Here is an 18,445-nt window from a genome sequence, read left to right as displayed (position 1 = left end):
AGCTGGATAAGCAGAAGCTAAGAGGAAATCAGTAGTCTTGCAGGTATCGTATTGTGTGTTTGCCAGTTGTATGTTTTACATACCCAAATAACAATAAAAGATAGGCCTGTGACGAGTTTTCAAGAAAGTGGGGGAGAGGGGTAGTAATTCACAACACAGTAAGCATGGCCAATAGTCTAAACTGGAAAGAGAGCTCAGTCCAAATATTCCACATTAGTCCTAAATCCAGCTTGGCTACCCCTATACTTACTTGTGACATCGCTTTTTATTCAAAAACACTTAGAACTAAAGGTTGAATCATTTAGGCTTATCTAGATTATTCAGTTTTTCATTCAGTAAACATGCAAATTTGCAGATTTTCCAGATGACTTTGCCTGTATTCACACTTTATTTCTTTATTGGAATTATTAGTCACTTTTGTTTACATAATGTAAAGAGAGACTTGCAATATAATACAGAAATGTTAATTAATATAAAGCTAAAACAAAGTAAAAGCTAAACACACACACGTATATAAGAACCCATTGAAAGAGGCTGTAGTGCCGTAAGCATGGAGCCACCATTGAAAAAGTTGTATTCCTGTGTTGCCACTTCTGGATAGAGTTTGGAGAGGGCACACAGAATGCAGGATCTGGTTTGGTTTATGTGGGGACAGGTGGTCCTTGAGGTATCAGGGCCCTGAGCCGCCTAACACTTTATAAATCAAAACCAGCCCTTTGAATTGAGCCCGGAAACTAATTGGTAGGCAATACAGTCTTGCCAGAATTGGTTTTCTATGCTTAGACCATCTTGCAATGTCTTCAGTCTGTCAAATGCTGCACCACCTGCAGTTTCTGAATCATCATCAAAGTTGGCCCAATGTACAACACATGACAACAGAGGCTGGGCTGCCCCTGTCCAGATGAGTGTGTAGATTAGATAAAGGGTAAAGGGACCCCTGACCGTTAGGTCCAGTCGCAGACTACTCTGGGGTTGCGGCACTCATCTTGCTTTACTGGCCAAGGGAGCCGGCGTACAGCTTCCGGGTCATGTGGCCAGCATGACTAAGCCGCTTCTGGCGAACCAGAGCAGCACACGGAAACGCCGTTTACCTTCCTGCCGGAGCGGTACCTATTTATCTACTTGCACTTTGACGTGCTTTCGAACTGCTAGGTTGGCAGGAGCAGGAACTGAGCATCGGGAGCTCACCCTGCCGCGGGGATTCGAACCGTCGACCTTCCGATCGGCAAGCCCTAGGCTCTGTGGTTTAGACCACAGTGCCACCCAATGTCCACCAGCAGGGCTTTTGCATCACGGAAGCCACTTGAGCCTCAGATGACAGTAATGGATCCAGCAGTACACCCAAACTGCACACTTGCTACTAGAGAGGAAGTATAACCCCATTCAGAGCAGGGCACTTCCTACACATCCAGTCTAGGGATCCACCCACTTACAGTGCCTCAGTCCTGTCTGGATTGAGCTTCAGTTTATTGGCTCTCATAAAGTCCACTATTGAGGAAAGACATTGTTTCAGCATTTCCACTGATGGCCACACCTGTAGATGTAAAGGAGAAGGAACAGCTGTGTGTCGTCAGCATATTGCTGATAACATACTGGAAATCTCCAGCTGACACCACTTAGCAGTTTCATGTAGATGTTGTATATTAGTTATATATGCTTCAGCTTTTTAACTTGACTCTCTTGTCCCAGCCAGAAGTTCAGGTCTCCTCTTCAGCTAATGAACCTCTTGCAATAGTAAGTATTTGAAATGTGATTATGCCAACTGTCTTCTTCACCTGTTGTTTACTGATGTATCATTCTCTCCCAATTGTGAATTTGGTGGTCAAGTATCTACTGGTTTAGGAACAGAACAGGGCCACCCAAAAACAAAGTAGTACAGTAGTTTGTACTTTGTTGGAGTGTGCTAGATATGCAAAAGTATATGACTTTGCAAACTAACAGAAAAACTCAAAAGGAGGCTGATAAGAAGCTGTGAGCTTCTGGTGTATCTGGCAGGAGTGAGGAACCCAGTGGCTAGAAGTTGTAGTTCGGCAATGTCAGAAGGCTAAAGGCTCCCCACACTTTAGAATCATAGAATTGTAGAGTTGGAAGGGACCCAAGGGTTATCTAGTCTAACCCTCTGCAATGTGGGAATCTCAACTAAAGCGTCCATGGTGTCGTCTGCGAATTTGATGAACATTCCTTCAATTCCATCGTCCAAATCATTTTATAAAGATGTTGAACAACAACAACAGGCCCAGGACAGAACCCTGTGGCACCCCAATTATCTCTTTTTTCCAGGATGAGGAGGAACAGGATCAGTCAGAGGGAGCAACATATTGCAACATATATTTGGCAGGCCCCACCACATTTCTGTGCTGTCTCATCAAAATAGGCTTGAGGCAGCTTTAAGAAAAATAGTCAAAACAACATCTTGGTATAATATATTGCCATGGCAGTACTTGCCTCATTTACAAACATGCATTATAAAAGGCTCGGTTGTACAGTGGTACCTCTACGTACGAACTTAATTTGTTCCGGAGGTCCGTTCTTAACCTGAAACTGTTCTTAACTAGAAGCGTGCTTTCGCTAATGGGGGCTCTTGCTGCCGCTGCGCTGCTGGCACACAATTTCTGTTCTCATCCTGGGGCAAAGTTCTCAACTCGGGGTAACTCTTCCAGGTTAGCGGAGTTTGTAACCTGAAGCATTTGTAACCTGAGGCGTTTGTAACTCAAGGTACCACTGTATTTTGGAATGGCAAATCATTGTAGTTTTGCCAGACAGTTGAAAGCTGGAGTACAGAACAATGAGAAAATTGTGAGGGTGGCACCAATAACCCCAGGTACAAAAGAGGCAACATAGTCCAAGTAGAGGAGGAATGCTTAATCGAAGGCCTACGGGGTATTAGTGCTAATGGACCTGGTTATTTGTTTCGACTGTGAATTATCTGCCTTTTGATAGAATCCTAGAATACTGAATTATGGCATATTGTTTTGTAGTGGTTTTATATTGAGCTGTTGTGCCCCATCCTAAGGTCGCTTGTTGATGAAGAGTGGGCTAAAAATATTTTAAATAAATGTGACTATCTTACTCTAAAATGGGGCTGGAGAATCTAGAGGTACAGTTAAATAGAAATACTTTCCATTGGCAGAATTAAGTTGAAATTATAATGGTTCTGTTAGAATTCCATGCCGCTTGTTTAAAAAAGAGAAAGACCTAAAACACAATCTTTAATTTTGCTTTTTTTTTCTTCCTGAAGAAGTAGTGGTGGACTTTAAATGTACAGTATTTGGATTTGTATGCAGTAAACATTGAAGGTTTTAGCCTCTTTTAGAGAGTAATATCTCTATGAAGGGAATTCCAGATAGTTTGCACCCACAAGGGAGGAGTGTATCATAAGACAACCTGGGAAAGGCTTTTCCATCTGTTCTTAATAGAAGGGGGTAGTTCTTATGGGGGACATGTTTAAATATAGGGGGCTTGAGATGTAAAGGTGAAAAACAACACCTTGAATGGCCTGCCAATGCCAACATAGTGAAGTGATGACTGGGTGGTTGCTTTTTTAAAAACTTCCCATTTATGGACAGTTGAGCTTGGCAATGTCACACGGCTACACAAATTCCAAGCACTTTGTGGTTTTAATTGGTGACTTCAGTACTAGAAAATTCTACTCCCCTCCCCAGTATGCTTTAAAGTTATATTGGTTAACGTTCCAATCAAAAAAAAAAAAAAAAGGTGATTACAACATAATTTATTAATACACGTTGTTTGTTATTGGTTATCTGGAGCCAGAAATACAATTGAATTCTACCTGTAAAGTAGCTGTGTTGGTTCGGTTCCAATTCGATGAGCCCTGGAAATTGAATATCTTTTAAATGTGGGTGCTTCTGAAAAATAATGGTATATTATTTTTTTCTGGGGAAAAAGGTATATTAATAAGTCATCCTGTGTTTTACAGCTGGTGTTGCAGTAGAGCTCAAAGGTCAGAACAGTGTATTATCCCACTACAACCGTAGGAGGCATTATTTACTTGAGAGCATGGGAATGTCCTGGCTTTGGGGGCATGCAAGGAAGTTATCACTGTAATGCCAGAAGTGATGTGCAGTATGAGTACTGAGTCAGTAACACTACTACAGTACCTACTGTGACCACAGCATTCTTCCTGTACTTTCTGTTGTCTCCTTCCCCTATGACTCATTCATTGTAGGTAAGCAGAGCATGTAGACAGTGACTACAGTGGTACCTCGGGTTACATATGCTTCAGGTTACAGACTCTGCTAACCCAGAAATAGTACCTCGGGTTAAGAACTTTGCTTCAGGATGAGAACAGAAATTGTACTCCGGCGGTGCGGCGGCAGCAGGAGGCCCCATTAGCTAAAGTGGTGCTTCAGGTTAAGAAAAGTTTCAGGTTAAGAACGGACCTCCGGAATGAATTACCGTATTTTTTGCACCATAACACTCACTTTTTTCCTCCTAGAAAGTAAGGGGAAATGTCTGTGCGTGTTATGGAGGAAATGCCTATGGGTGGCATGCCTACGGATTTTCCTCCTCTAAAAACTACGTGCGTGTTATGGTCGGGTGCGTGTTATAGAGCGAAAAATACGGTAAGTACTTAACCCGAGGTACCACTGTATAGGATGTTCATTGGACTCCTCCAAGGTAGACTGTGCAGCACCTATATTGACTGATGTGTATGTGTCTTGATATGTTTGGGCTAGCTGCTGTCTTGGTGTTGGGTCATATCCATAGCTAACTACATTTCAAGTGTTATAATTCCAAAGAGCATACTCATAATCTAAAAACAGTTTTACAGGCTGCATGTGCCCTGCAGACTAGCTGTTTCCCAACCCTGAGAACCAATATGGTGGTTGTGAACTCTCAAGCCCTTGCTTTCTACAGCCATGTAATTTACTGTATGCCAAATTATCTAAGGATTACATGCTGGTTAGGATTATAAAATGGTCAACACTGTTCCATATGGGGTTTATAGAAGAGCAAATTGAACAAGATGGATAATCCAGAAGTCATCTCAGATTACTAAAGTGTTTCCTCCTGTTAAGTGTTATCCTGTACAATTGCAGTTCTTGACATTTTTGTCAACAGTTCTGACAGGGAAGAAAAACGATGCAGAGAATAAAGTTAGAAACTATGTTAATAAATGACATTTTTTCCCCATGAACATTTTCAAAGTCAATATTTATCCTTCTCTTAAGGAGTCTCCAAAGGACACAAAGAATCGTTCAAGATTAATGTGGCTTATTTTCCCTGTGGAACTATATAGTAAAAGGGGACAGATCCTTATTTTCCATGTCATATTGAAGCCTACCACTGTACCTTTTAAAATTTGGGGTAGGAGCTGGGTCACTACAGTAAGATACCCCATTCATGAGTGTATGTTCTCCAGGAGGTGTGAAGAAACAGGCATGCCATTTCAGATTTTAATATGATAGCACAGTTGCAATCAGGGGTACCAACTTAAATAAAATAGGGGGGGCAAGTAAGCCCTGCCCTGCATAATCAGAAAACATGACGCGGTGCACAGACAATTTGAATGGCAATGGCCTTCAACTTTGGGAGCCTCCGGCCCCCTCAAATGTTTTATTGGCAGAGGGCAAATACCCCTTGGCCCCTATGAGTTGGCTCCTATGGTTACAATGTTCAAATTTTCACTCTTAGATATATTCAAGATTACATTGCAATACAGGAAACCCACAATTTACACGGGTTACGTTCCAAGGCATGTCGTGTTTAAGTGAAATCACGTAAATTTGAAACTCCACTGAAAAAGCCTGCAAACACTCCATTCAGCCTCTTTTTGTGATGTTTCTGGGTCACTTCCAGGTTCAGTGTGATGCGCACGTGCACAGTTGTGCACATAATTAGACATGCCTAAAATGGTTGCTGCCTGTACTTCAATGTAACTTTAAAAGCATTTGAAATACTTATTAGTGTCGTTTCCTGATGCCATGAATGGGTTGGTATTATCTCGTCCTGTGATGGAGGCAGGAGAGCAAAGAACTCTGGGAGGCAGGTGTGGTCACTCCTCAGTTTTTTCTTTCATACAACCATAATAATGCAAGGTTGACACAGTTGTCCTATGTGCCTTTGGCCTGTATACCTTCTGTATTATTGTCGCTCTGTGTAGCTAGTTCATAGTGATGCTTCTGAGAAGTCATCTCATTTGCAGGAGGGTGCAAGTCATGAAAGATTTGGACCTATACTTCTGCCTGCCTATCCAGCATTTCATTGGTAAAGGTAAAGGGACCGCTGACAATTAGGTCCAGTCGTGGCTGACTCTGGGGTTGCGGCGCTCATCTCGCTTTATTGGCCGAGGGAGCCGGTGTACAGCTTCCGGGTCATGTGGCCAGCATGACTAAGCCGCTTCTGGTGAACCAGAGCAGCGCACAGAAACGCCGTTTACCTTCCCGCCAGAGCGCTACCTATTTATCTACTTGCACTTTGACGTGCTTTCGAACTGCTAGGTTGGCAGGAGCAGAGACTGAGCAACGGGAGCTCACCCCATCGCGAATTTCATTGGTACTTGCTGCCTAATTCAGTAGACAAAAGGCAAAACATTCCCAAAGCATAGGGAGCTACATAAGGTCTTTCACATATGCACAAATAACCCAAGCACTAAGATCTTCCACTGGGACACAGTGCCGCCACCATTGTCATAGGCTAAGAAGGCAGCAACAGACAAGTCTTGCTCATCTGTGGCACTGTGGTTGCATAACTTTATCCTGAATGAGACTCACCTAGTGCCCACTGCATTATATTTTAAGACACTGGAATTTATTTATGCTTCAGTCACCGTTTCAGTTTGTACGGTTTATTATTTATTTGTTACTTTTAAGTGGCCTATTTTTTTGTTTTGTTTTGAAGAGCGCCAATGACTGTGGCCTAAATATTATGAAGAGTGGCATACAAATGTTGTTGTTGTTTAGTCGTGTCCGACTCTTCGTGACCCCATGGACCAGAGCATGCCAGGCACTCCTGTCTTCCACTGCCTCCCGCAGTTTGGTCAGACTCATGTTTGTAGCTTCGAAGACACTATCCAACCATCTCGTCCTCTGTCATCCCCTTCTCCTTGTGCCCTCCATCTTTCCCAACATCAGGGGCATACAAATACCTTAAACCAAATGCATACTCATGCTAAACTTTGGATTTAATTTGTGGTACGTCTGTCAAAGAAGTTGTCAATCACTGTTTTAATCCTATTTGAACTGAGTGCGCAATATGTGCAGGCACTAACTCCTAAGCATCCTAGACCTATTCCATATATCAACCTCAATAGCAAAGAATTTACTGTGGGGAAGAAAGCTGTGTGGTCCGAAATGTTGTGCTCCCCGGCTCTTACAAAAGTGTCAGTAAGCAAGACAAGGTGTGGCTTTTATGCGATTGTTAGGAAGCTACTGAGAACTTTAAAAGCGACTATCAAAAACCATGAACAGTCCTCACTTTGTAGTTAATCTCCTTATGGTCCGTGAGATCTATCCACTACCTGCGTTCAGAGTATTTTCTCTGCTGCAGCTAAAATCGGAGGCAGCGGCATTCCACCACGGGAGCTGGCTTTTAGAAAGAAAGAAAACTTTTGTTGAAAGAGATTTATATAAGCCTCGCCACGTCCAACTCGTACTAAGTACAACTTAATACTGTTTCATAAGGAGAAGGGGGTGCTGCTGGGCAGGAGGGTATTGAGTCGTCTCTTTCCGCAGGGTCGCCGGTGGACGAAGGAACAGCCAGCTCTCGACAGGCTAGCCGGAGCGAAACTCCTGCTTCCCTGGCGCCGGTGCTTCGAGGTTCAACTTGGCGACTGAAGACGCCCAAGGCGCGCAGCAGGTACGCGGCAAAGGTGCGAGGGACAAAGGCAGAGAGAGCCACGTCGCTTTTAAGGCTGATCTGTGACAGCCTCCTGCTCTCCTTTCGCGGGGTCCCTTTTGGGGTGCGGGTAGGTGCGCGCCCTGAAGACGGGGTGGCTTCCAGCTCTCCATCTCCGCGCGCCCTTTCTCATCCTTTGCGCCTTTGGCACAGGTTCCCCGGGCTCGCCTCTTCCTCCGATGCTGGCTGCCTTGCCGAAAGAGAAAGGGCGGGCGGGCGGGGGGGGGGCGATGGGTGGCTTTCTCCTGGAGTTGATTCCGATCATCGTGGGGAGGGGTTGGGTGTGGATTGCTGAACGGACAAAATGCCGAGCCACCCCCACTCGGAAGGAGCCTGCCTGCCTGCCTGCCTACCTACCGCGGGGGCACTCCGCAGCCGTGACGGTGCGCTTTGCAGCCAAGGCGCCCAGAGGAGACCCGTAGCCAGGGAAGGTGGCGAAGGAGCCGGAGCATGTTGGCGCTGCAGCCGCTCCCTCCGGAAGAAGAGCGCTACCGGCAAGTCCTTGCCAATCAGCGGGTAAGACGAACGCTTTGGCCACTTGAGCCTAACGCGGTAGACGGAGACAGGCAGCCGGGGAAGGAAAACCCTCCTAGGAAAATGCTAGGATCGCAGCCTCGCGCGCTCTGCTGGTGCGCGTACGCGGCAGCGGATGGAAAGGCTCTCCCGGTAGAGCCCGAGCCTGAAGCGATGCCCTTTTACTACTGCTGCTTATTTGTTGTCTTTCTCTTTTCAAACATCGCGGGTAAGTTACTCGCGCCTTTGAAGCCGCTCTGACCCCAGGTGGGGTCAACACGTAACGGTGGATTTCCTCCACTCTCTCTTCATTATGCCCAGAGTGGGGTTTTTAATCGGGTGTGGGGATTATAGAATCGAGTGTAGTAGATTATAAAAGCGGGACTTGTTCCAGATTAAATAAAGATGGCCTTTTGCGCTTTCACACGGTGCAATTGAAGCGCGCGCTTAAAAATTAAAGTGTGAATGCAACTTTGACCGCGTGTAGTACGAAAGCTCACAAAGATTGGACGCTGGAAAGTGGACGCTCGCAGGAAGCCAGAATCTGCTGCCCGGTAATGTTTGGAATGGGCCCGTGAGAGGAGGAGGAAGAAAGCGATTTTCCATGGGAGTTATTTGCCTAGAAACACGCTTCCCCTAGCCAATCTCTATTTTGAAGCGAGAGGTTACCGTGCCAGTTGCTGGAGACATTATTTATCTTGACTCTAGGAATAAACGCCAAACGCTTGCAAACTAAACAAATATTAATTAATCAGTAGCCTAACGGGAAGTGGTTTCGCTGCGTCGTCCTGTACTTATCCCTAGTTGGTGCGTCTGCCAGTCCATCTAAACACACACACACTCAAGCACACGGGTAGGAGGCCTTTGGGGCACGTTTAAGTATCCAGAAATGACACGGGACGGTGGTGTGGCCGGCTAGAAGCCGCGATTGGTTCCCGATCCCACCTCCGTCCTTTCGCTTCTCGTGGGGAGGCAAGTGGCCGCGCGTCTTTTGGTGGTGCTGAAACCAGCAAGCCACCAGGAGGTCCAGTTATTAGCCAAAGCAGTTGGGCAGGTCGCTGTTGGAAAGCTGCGGTCCCTGGGTACGTCTGTCCTGCTACAGCAGTTGCAAACATAGATAGCCTAGTCTGTGAAAAGCGTGGGGGGGGGGGGAATACGAAACAAACTGATTTTTTACTGTGTCACGGTGAAGTCTCTGGACAAAGTAGCTCCTGCAACAGGTTTGCGCATTGCGCCCCGGCTGCACGGGAGCTGCTGGGACTGCCTTAGGAAAAGGGGACGGGTTTTAAGGAGAATTTTGTTTACTAGTTTGCTGGTTGTAGACAGGAGCCGTGGTGTCTGGACTCTTCCTTTCTTCAGTGGGACAAAGAGATCAGAACAAAACCTGATCTGTTACCTGAGTTAGTTTTTGCTCGTTCTTCCTCTCCAATTCACTTACGGTAATTCTTTGGGAGGACTGATCCGCTGAGATATTTGGCTTTTCTTTTGTAGCGTTGTCTTTCCAAAATCGGCCTTTTCTCTCCAAACCTTCACCCGCAGTGAGTGTGGATCCAGGGTTTAACAAAGCAAAGGGGTTATCGTGTTCCCTATTTCCGTAGCGCCTTCAGAATACAAAGTGATTTATGTAAGTCTTGTGTCAGTCCGCTTTTTCTTCTCTTTCCAATAGAGAGTCAGCAACAAGAGTAATTCCTAATTTCCTAAGAGGTGAACAGTTACACGTAGCAAAGCAAACTAAAGCAGGAAATGGGTGAGTTTGTTAGCGCTTGTTTTCACCCAGCCGCTTATGTCCACTTAAGTTGGCAACAGATAGTTCCCGATCAATACCTTAAACCTCATAGGTTGGAAAGGACCTGCAAAGCACCACCTGGTTTTGACATTTAACTGCTTCCAATCACAGTACACTAGTCTAACAGCAATGCTTAAATACACTCCTGAACCACAAAGGACCTTAAAGAAATATGGTACAATGCAGGCGTCTTCAGAAGCAAGTTCCGCAGAGTTTGGTGAGGTTTGCACTTAAGTAAGGGAGAAATCCTATTCAGTTACATGGGAGTAAGTTCCACTGAGCGTAATGGCATTTTCTTTTGAGGAGACAAGTATAAGCTTGCGCTGAAAGTATGCTCAGGCCACATACTTGCTGCCGCTTTCCTGCATTTGACTGAAGTTTCAGGTCCTCATACAAACAAGTGGTTTCTTCAGATACCCAGATGCTTGGATCCATAACTCTTCAAGCAATCTGGTCCAACCAGCTTCAGTGACAAATTAATCTTCATCAAATCTAAACAGCGTTATGAGTTTGTGGGTGCCAGACTCCTATAATCCTAGCAAGTGTTAAAAGCTAATCAAGCCAGGCTAGCTTCCTGATGAGGTAATCGCCTGGGTGATCCGGCCATTGAGACAACAGAGGAAAGGGGGCTCTGTGCCAGATGGCAGCTGGGTGGGGGCCCTTCTTCAACTTTTAGTTAGGAGGACAAAGCATGAGTCGGAGGGCAGAGTTTGCTGTGATGTGACCTGGAGGAAAAAGCTGCAGGCTGGAAAGGCAGGGAGAATCTCAGCTGATTTCTGCTTGAATCCATGGTTGCAGCTGTGGGAGGAACAAGACCCTTTTGGGTGTTAAGGTTGTCAGCCCCTCCATCATTGGCTCAGGTATATACAGTGGTACTTCGCGTAATTTGTTCCGGAGGTCCGTTCTTAACCTGAAACTGTTCTTAACCTGAAGACCACTTTAGCTAATGGGGCCTCCTGCTGCCGCCAGAGCACGATTTCTGTTCTCATCCTGAAGCATATGTAACCCGAGGTACCACGGTATGTGTAAATGAACTGTAAAATACAGAGACCACAGTCACTGCTGTGCCTCATTCACAAAAGGAAACAGCAACCCTGGGTGAGTGCCTCGAACCCCGGAATCTCTCACTGCTCTGAGATTGGGGTAGTGTGCAACAATACTTTTGGTCCGTCTGGGGTCTACTGCATAGCACGCATAACAGATCCAGACGCTATAATGTTTATGGCAGCAGCAGCAGTACTTGTATAACTGATTTTCCCCATGAAGATATGTTAATAATTATGGGTAAGAGGAGATAAAGGGATACCTTCTTATTTGCATCCCATATCTATGTGACTTCCCAATATGGAGGAGCTGCCAATATATTATTTTACTTGCTTCTTTCTACAAAAGTTTCAAAGTGGTGTACAAGAATACAAACTATACAAATGTAAATGATAGCAATGTAGCATTTAAAATTAGCAATAACAAGTTAATTAGGCACTAATAATTAATAAATGAAATTATCCTCTCCACGTACAGCACAAGATTGATCACCCAGAAATCTTGCTTAAATGACCATAAAAACCACAACAGTATTAATACTCAAATGCCTACAGCTTTTTTTAAAGTACTTCATTGGGCATCTCCCTGGGGTCAGCATTCAACAAATGAGGGGGCTGCCACCCAAAAACTGTTTTCTCTTTGCCGCTCTCTAAACTTCTTTGGGGAGAGGGACATAGAGTTCTTGATGGTTCATATAAGAAAAGGTAGTCCATGAGGTATTGGGATCCTAAACTGTATAAAGCTTTGTAGGTTAAATCCAACACTTTGAATTGGGCAATGTGAGCCTTAAAGCTTCATGCACCAAAATAACTTTGGAACAAAGAAGTCATTGGTACCTTTGCTTCATTCTCTATGTGGAATCTTTTCTGTGACTGAATGAAGCTTTCCTATCTTGTTTATTTTTAAAGTATCATTTCTCCTGTAATGGATCCATTCCAATTGATAGCACTCTTTCTTGCAGGAGTATCTTATGAATGACTGAAACAATTTGAATTTTCCAGAACTGAAACGTATGCGATCACTCCAATTTGATAAAGCCATGTTCTGGGATTTTGCCAGGTCTGGTGTTTTTTTCCAGTCCATCTATTGAGGGAAGTCTGAACTACAGTTGATAAAAAGCAAATTCAAGAGTTATTTGTGCAAGACCTTGATGTTTAGCCCTGCAGTTTATGTTTTTAAACATCACCTCAATCTATTCCCAGTTTTAAATAATCAATATTTTTCTTTCTGGATCAGAATGCTTCTGCAATCTACCCCAGAGGCCAGTATAGTTTTATGGGAAATAAGTAGCCATTCCTCATTGGAGCTGCCCACACTCTTTTTCTCCCAAAGAGGAAACACATTCCTCCTCACTTGGCCTGGCAATTCAAGCAGTGAAAAACAGCCTGTTATTCTCTCTTATGCTCCCATAGCAGTTTGCAACTGTAGCATGTTTATTCACTTGGCAGTAAGTCTTTTGTCACTTGGAAGGTGTCAGCAAACAGCATATGGAAGGCTATCCTTGAGCTGGAGTAGTTTCACTGAATGTTGTGGAATTATTCCAAAGTCTGAGTATTAAAGCCAAAATAATATTAATAATCACCTGCTCAGGGATCTGCTGGTGATCTGGCTGCTGCAGTTCGAACCAGCTAAAGTTTCTGAGTGGTCGTCCAGTGCAGCCCCACACAGAGCACATTGCAGTAATGCAGTCTGGAAGTTACCAGAGGATAGAGTACTGTGGCCAAGTCATCTCCATCCAAAAGGGGCCATAGCTAGTGAACTAGCTGGACCTGTTAACTGTCACTCATAGGCAATAATAATCAATATACCGTATTCTGGAATATAAAGTTATTCAATTCCCAATTCAAAATAGCTCATTTTTTAAAAAACGACACACACAAGTATACAAGCATACACGCACAGACACATTCTACCACTCTGTATTTATTCAGCCAATTTGTAGCTGAATACTATGGACCTAATGTGGGTTACAAGAGCTACAAAAGGAAGGAAGTGGAAGGGAACCATAGGCCGTCATGCAATAAGGGTGTTAGCAGGTCACAAAAAGAGAAGATGGACTCTGATTTAGCTCCTGTTTCTTCCAAGGGGGAAACAGTGTACAACTGCATGTAACCAGTGTGACTACATGACTGATAAGGAATAGGTGAGGAAATATCTAGCTACCATAAGTGAGTTCATAAGCTGACCACAAGCCAGCAGTGTGATGTGGCTGCAAAAAAAGACGTGCCTATTTAGTCTTCTTTAATAGAAGTTTCCAATGCACAGGAAAAATAGTTCCACGTTATTCTGCACTAGTCATAACTCAGCTGGCGTACTGTGTCGAGTTCTGGGCATCACAATTTAAGGAGGATGTAGATAAACTGGAATGGGTTCAGAGGAGGGCAGTGAAGATGATCAGCAATGTAAGTCCTCTAAGGGAAGGCTTAAGGATCTGTAGATGTTTAGCCTAAAAGAAGGCAAGACCGAGGAAGCACACAAAAAAGCCCTCTTCAAATACTTGGAAGGGCTGTCACTGTAGCAAGAGGACAAATGCTTATTCTTGCCTGTCCCAGAGGGCAGGACTAGATCTAATGGACTTGAGTAACATGGGCAGGTTGATTGTGGTTGGACATTAGGAAAATACCTTAATGAGCATAAACGAGACCAGATAACAGGGGAGGAGTGATGAATTCTCCTTCCCAGGAGGTTCTTTAAGCAGAGGCTGGACAGCCATCTGTTTGGGAAACTCTAGCTCTGGATTTCCTGCATTGAGCAGGTGGTTGGGCTAGACGGCCTACAACAAGACCCTCCACTTCAACTCCAATTCTATGGTCATACAAATTTAGGTATAGATACAGGGATTGATCCTCCTGGGACCCAATATCTCACTTCCTCCCTGCACAGAAATCCAGAGCAGCTTTTATAATAAGTGCATCACTATGCTGGGGGGACGGCACCTGTTGGATTTGTGTCCATTATGCTGCTTCTAAATGGCACAGAGGTGGGGGTGAGGGCTGAACCTCAGAAGTTTTTGCTCATCCCAAGAAAGCAAGATTATTGATTTTAAAAGCCACTGTTTTCCTCTCCTACCAGTTAACCACAACAAAAAGCCTCCAAGTATCTGATATGGGGGGGGGAGTTTACCTGTCGGAAAAAGGGGGTGCCCGTTTGACAAGTTTTCCAGGTTCCCTGTGATTGCCGTAGGATGCACATAAATCTCACAGGTGTGGAAAAAATTTCCCTAGGCATCCATCTCAGTTATTGGGTGGAGGGGGTACCTTAATCCGAATTGCAAAATCCAGAGTAGCAGCTGCGTTAGACTGCAAAGTTACACAACCAACGAAAGCTTGCAGCACCTTAAAAGGCAGCCAAACCCATGGAGACTTTATTATTATGCCATAATAAATCTGTTGATTTTTTTAAAAAGCATCTGCTGCTGTTTGCTGCAGAATTGGAAAACGCACCCCAGACCCTGCTACGCAAAAAGCTTATTTGGGCCGAGGGGTCGCTTTCTCTGGACACTTTTGGGCATCCTAAATAACGTCTATGGAAGTGGGCGCGAACCAGCACACGGAGGAGATAACTCTTGTTATTCAAGCCCCCTTTTAAGTTGTTACCTCAGCAAAAGCGCGGCAACGCGAACAGGAGGCGGCGGGGGGGGGGGGTCGGCTGCCGTCGGAAGGCGAGAAGGGGATTCCCTCAGAGATGTCGGCCGAAAGAGAGACCTGACCTGTCGGTGTCATATTATTTTCCTCTTCCCTGAGGGGGGAAGAAGCGCGCAGCAGCCGGCCGGCCGGGGCAACCCCGCCGCTATAAATAGCGGGAGCGAAGCTGAGATGTCAGATTCCCCGGGGCCTCAGCGCTTCCCCCGCGCAATGGAAAGTCTGAGGTAAAAAATAATAATGAAAAATGTCGCCGTAAAAATAGAGCGCCCGGGGACGCCGGCGCCGCTGAGGGAAGAAGCCTCGCTCCAGTCACGGCCCTCGGGAATCCATGTAGAGGCAGGCTTTTCTCCGGGTGCCGAAAGAGGCCCTATTTCCCTGCCAAAGCCTGCCGTCGAGTTTTGCTTCACGTGAGGACAGGAGGCATCCAGGGAGGGCAGCCATATTTCTCTCTCCCCGCCCCACCTTCTGGGGAATTGAACAACTGCGAGATAGGAAACTTTCCACATAACTTTTTGTTTTATTTTTAAAGCGTCGTTTGCCTCATTTCTGCCTGTCACAAGCCCACCAAAGTGACTCCTGTAAGGTTGCCATATTAACCCGCCCCCCCCTCGCCCGCTAGTGAAACTCTTTCCTTTCACGATCACCACCACATGGTTTGTAATCTAATGGATTCCATGAGCCATGAGGATTCCATGAGGTCACCAAGTGCCTACCCAGCTGCCCTGTAGTCTGGTAGGTGAAACAGGGTGGCCAGGCCCTTTTTTATTATTATTAATATTGCTTTATGGTAGTTTACTGCCAGTGGCGTAGCGTGGGGGGTGCAGGGGGGGCCGGCCGCACCGGGCGCAACATCTGGGGGTTAGGGTTAGGGGGCGCAAATCCACAGGTTAGGGGGCGCAAATTACTTGCCTTGCCCCGGGTGCTGACAACCCACGCTACGCCACTGTTTACTGCTGCTTCCTCGTTTTTATGCATTTGCAAAATCCAAAAGGAAACGTCTCCAAAGGTAAATGTAACTCAGCAAATAGGTTTTTACTCTTCTATTTTCTTTTTTTTTTAATATGCAACAAGTTTTTAGGAATCCCGCCACACTCGCCTGTTTTAAAGGGGAAGTGCCTTTGTTCAGGTTTTGCATGTCTTCTTTTTCCATAATTGCCTCGATAAAAAGTTTCAGTTTGGAACAAAAATAAAGGCATGTAAGCAAGACTAAACTGAAGAAGGGCTATGCCCAAAATAGATGTGGTGAAATGTTGAGAGGATGTTTGTGTTATTGGGGAGTTTTCACATAAGCGTTGTATAAATAATAAACTTACTAAAATGTAATTTCTCAACAATCAGCTGAGAAACACGGTCAGAAACGCTTGCATCTTTTCATAACCTTGGAAAGGAAGAAATAATTATGTTACTGAGAACAATTACATGTTCAGTCATTCAGCATCAATGCCTAACAAAATGTAGAGTATAAGTTATTGTTGATTTGAGACTAAAGACATCATGCTAAATTTGAAATTTCCCCCCTCCTCTCCCCTCAACTCTGATTTAAGGGTAATTTTAAACTAGACCCAATTCAGAGTTATTTCTAGACATTCAAGTATGTGGAATTTCTATGAACCTGTACAACTGACTAGAAATAGAAATTCTTGTTAACTGTTTTAACTTGTATTAGGAAAGCTTCAGATACAAATATTTTAACTAATACTGTATGCTATTGTCTGTGCCTTTTTAAGCTTTTTGATACTATGGCAAAACATACATTTAAAAATGTGCATGTATCATCAATATTCAGCTGATATTCCCAAGTACGTGGGTATCACAGTTCCTGCAGTATTGTACACAATAATAATAATCTGTGGTCATAAATGTTTTTGTCTATTTTAGGTACCACTGTAATTAAGCAGCTTCCATTTCTTCCTTTCCTCCTTGTTAACAATGACGACTGCTTTTGGAGAAAATCAGGATTCATTATAGACGTTTAATTCTTCATTATAGGTTGAGTTGTGTAATGGGATTCCCCTGCAAATGTTTGTTGGGATGGTACCAAAAGGGAACTGCACACCAAAGATATTTTCTCTTCCTGGAATCACTGATGTGTAATTCCCTTACTGGCATTATTCCAACTGCATACTTGTACAGGAATTCCATGCTGCCAGGAATGAGAAAACATATGTGAATGGGTCCTAATTTAGGCTTCAAGTAGACTATTGCATCCTTTGGAGAATAGAAGGCATAAGAAGATTCAGTTATTCTGCACCAGTGAATTTATTTCTTTTGCTTTTCCCCCTACAGAAATTGAAGTTGAGTATTAGGTCTTACAGAATGAGAACCCTTTCAAAGTCTTGTCAGATACCTACATACCAGAGAACCAAATTTACTGTAGGGACCCAATACCCCAATTATAAATAACCTTTCACACGTTAACAGTATTTAATATTTTCGTGATTTAGCAAACTTAATTGGAACAGTTGTCACTCTCCTTCAAACCCAAATGGTAGTAGCCACAGCACTGGGGTGGGTGAAGTCCAGCATCCTGATGGGGATGCAAATTGTTTCCTCCCTAGTCATCAGATTGATCATTTGACTGGAGAGGGGACCACAACTCCTCTACTCAGAGGGTTGTGTTCGTACCTTTGTGTGTATGTGTGAGTAGGAGGATTGGGTGGTGGGGTGGTGGCCACAACTACATTTGGCATACTTGCCGCTGGCATGTAGCTATTGGAGGGTTAGCCAAGAGGGAATACAGTCCTCTAGACAAAAAAGTTAGCTACCCCTACCTTCTGACATGCCTTAAAGGTAAAGGTAAAGGTACCCCTGCCCGTACGGGCCAGTCTTGACAGACTCTAGGGTTGTGCGCCCATCTCACTTAAGAGGCCGGGGGCCAGCGCTGTCCGGAGACACTTCCGGGTCACGTGGCCAGCGTGACAAAGCCACATCTGGCGAGCCAGCGCAGCACACGGAAACGCCGTTTACCTTCCCGCCAGTAAGCGGTCCCTATTTATCTACTTGCACCTGGAGGTGCTTTCGAACTGCTAGGTTGGCAGGTGCTGGGACCGAGCAACGGGAGCGCACCCCGCCGTGGGGATTCGAACCGCTGACCTTTCGATCGGCAAGCCCTAGGCGCTGAGGCTTTTACCCACAGCGCCACCCACGTCCCCCTGACATGCCTTATTTGAATACAATTATCTGCTTAATTTCTGCATACTCTGCAAGTGTTGCCAGGTTACAATCCATATACTAATGCCATACATTTTGTCTCTGCCCTCCCTCCTTTTGTGTTGTGTTTTTTCGATAGTAAGCCTATGGGCACGGACGGTTTTGTTTTTAATCATAGCACTGTACAGCTGGAAGGGATCCCAAGGGTCATCAAGTCAACCCCCCTGCAATTCAGGCACCACAACTAAAGAATCCCTGACAGATAGCCATCCAACCTCTGCTTAAAAACCTCCAGTGGAGTGTTCAGCACCTTTTGGAGTAGTCCGTTCCACTGCTGAACAGCTCTTACTGTCAGAAAGTTCTTCCTAATGTTTAGTCAGAATCTCCTTTATTATAATTTGAGATCGTTGTTTGGTTCCTACCCTCTGGAACAAGAGAAAACAAGCTTGCT

General features: G+C 44.8%; 1 protein-coding gene and 1 long non-coding RNA gene across 6 annotated transcripts in view; one reads left to right on the top strand and one right to left on the bottom strand.

Moving 5' to 3' along the window:
* Positions 1-1,160: 1,160 nt before the first annotated feature.
* Positions 1,161-7,544, bottom strand: LOC309540980. Its single transcript, XR_014223600.1, has 3 exons — positions 7,393-7,544; positions 3,791-3,866; positions 1,161-1,534 (listed from the first exon to the last, which is right to left on the bottom strand). It is a non-coding gene; the product is annotated as an uncharacterized lncRNA (long non-coding RNA).
* Positions 7,545-7,664: 120 nt separating this feature from the next.
* CORIN (corin, serine peptidase) overlaps positions 7,665-18,445 on the top strand; it is a 104,422-nt gene continuing 93,641 nt past the window's right edge. Inside the window, exon 1 of one of the 5 annotated variants that reach the window (XM_082238081.1) lies at positions 7,665-7,818. Coding sequence is in view for 2 of the 5 variants with exons in the window: in XM_082238079.1 (XP_082094205.1) it covers positions 10,945-11,016 (72 nt within the window). In the remaining 3 variants the exon portion in view is untranslated. Of the gene's footprint in view, positions 7,819-8,157; positions 8,374-9,240; positions 9,453-10,929; positions 11,017-14,839; positions 15,069-18,445 lie in introns of those variants that run through there. The other 4 variants (XM_082238080.1, XM_082238083.1, XM_082238079.1 and 1 more) reach the window with 4 other exon arrangements.

This window comes from Podarcis vaucheri, assembly GCF_965113315.1.
Source record: "Podarcis vaucheri genome assembly, chromosome: 9".
Classification (NCBI taxonomy): Eukaryota; Metazoa; Chordata; class Lepidosauria; order Squamata; family Lacertidae; genus Podarcis; species Podarcis vaucheri.
Note: the sequence above shows the minus strand (reverse complement) of the source record. Positions and strands in the feature narration are given on the sequence as shown.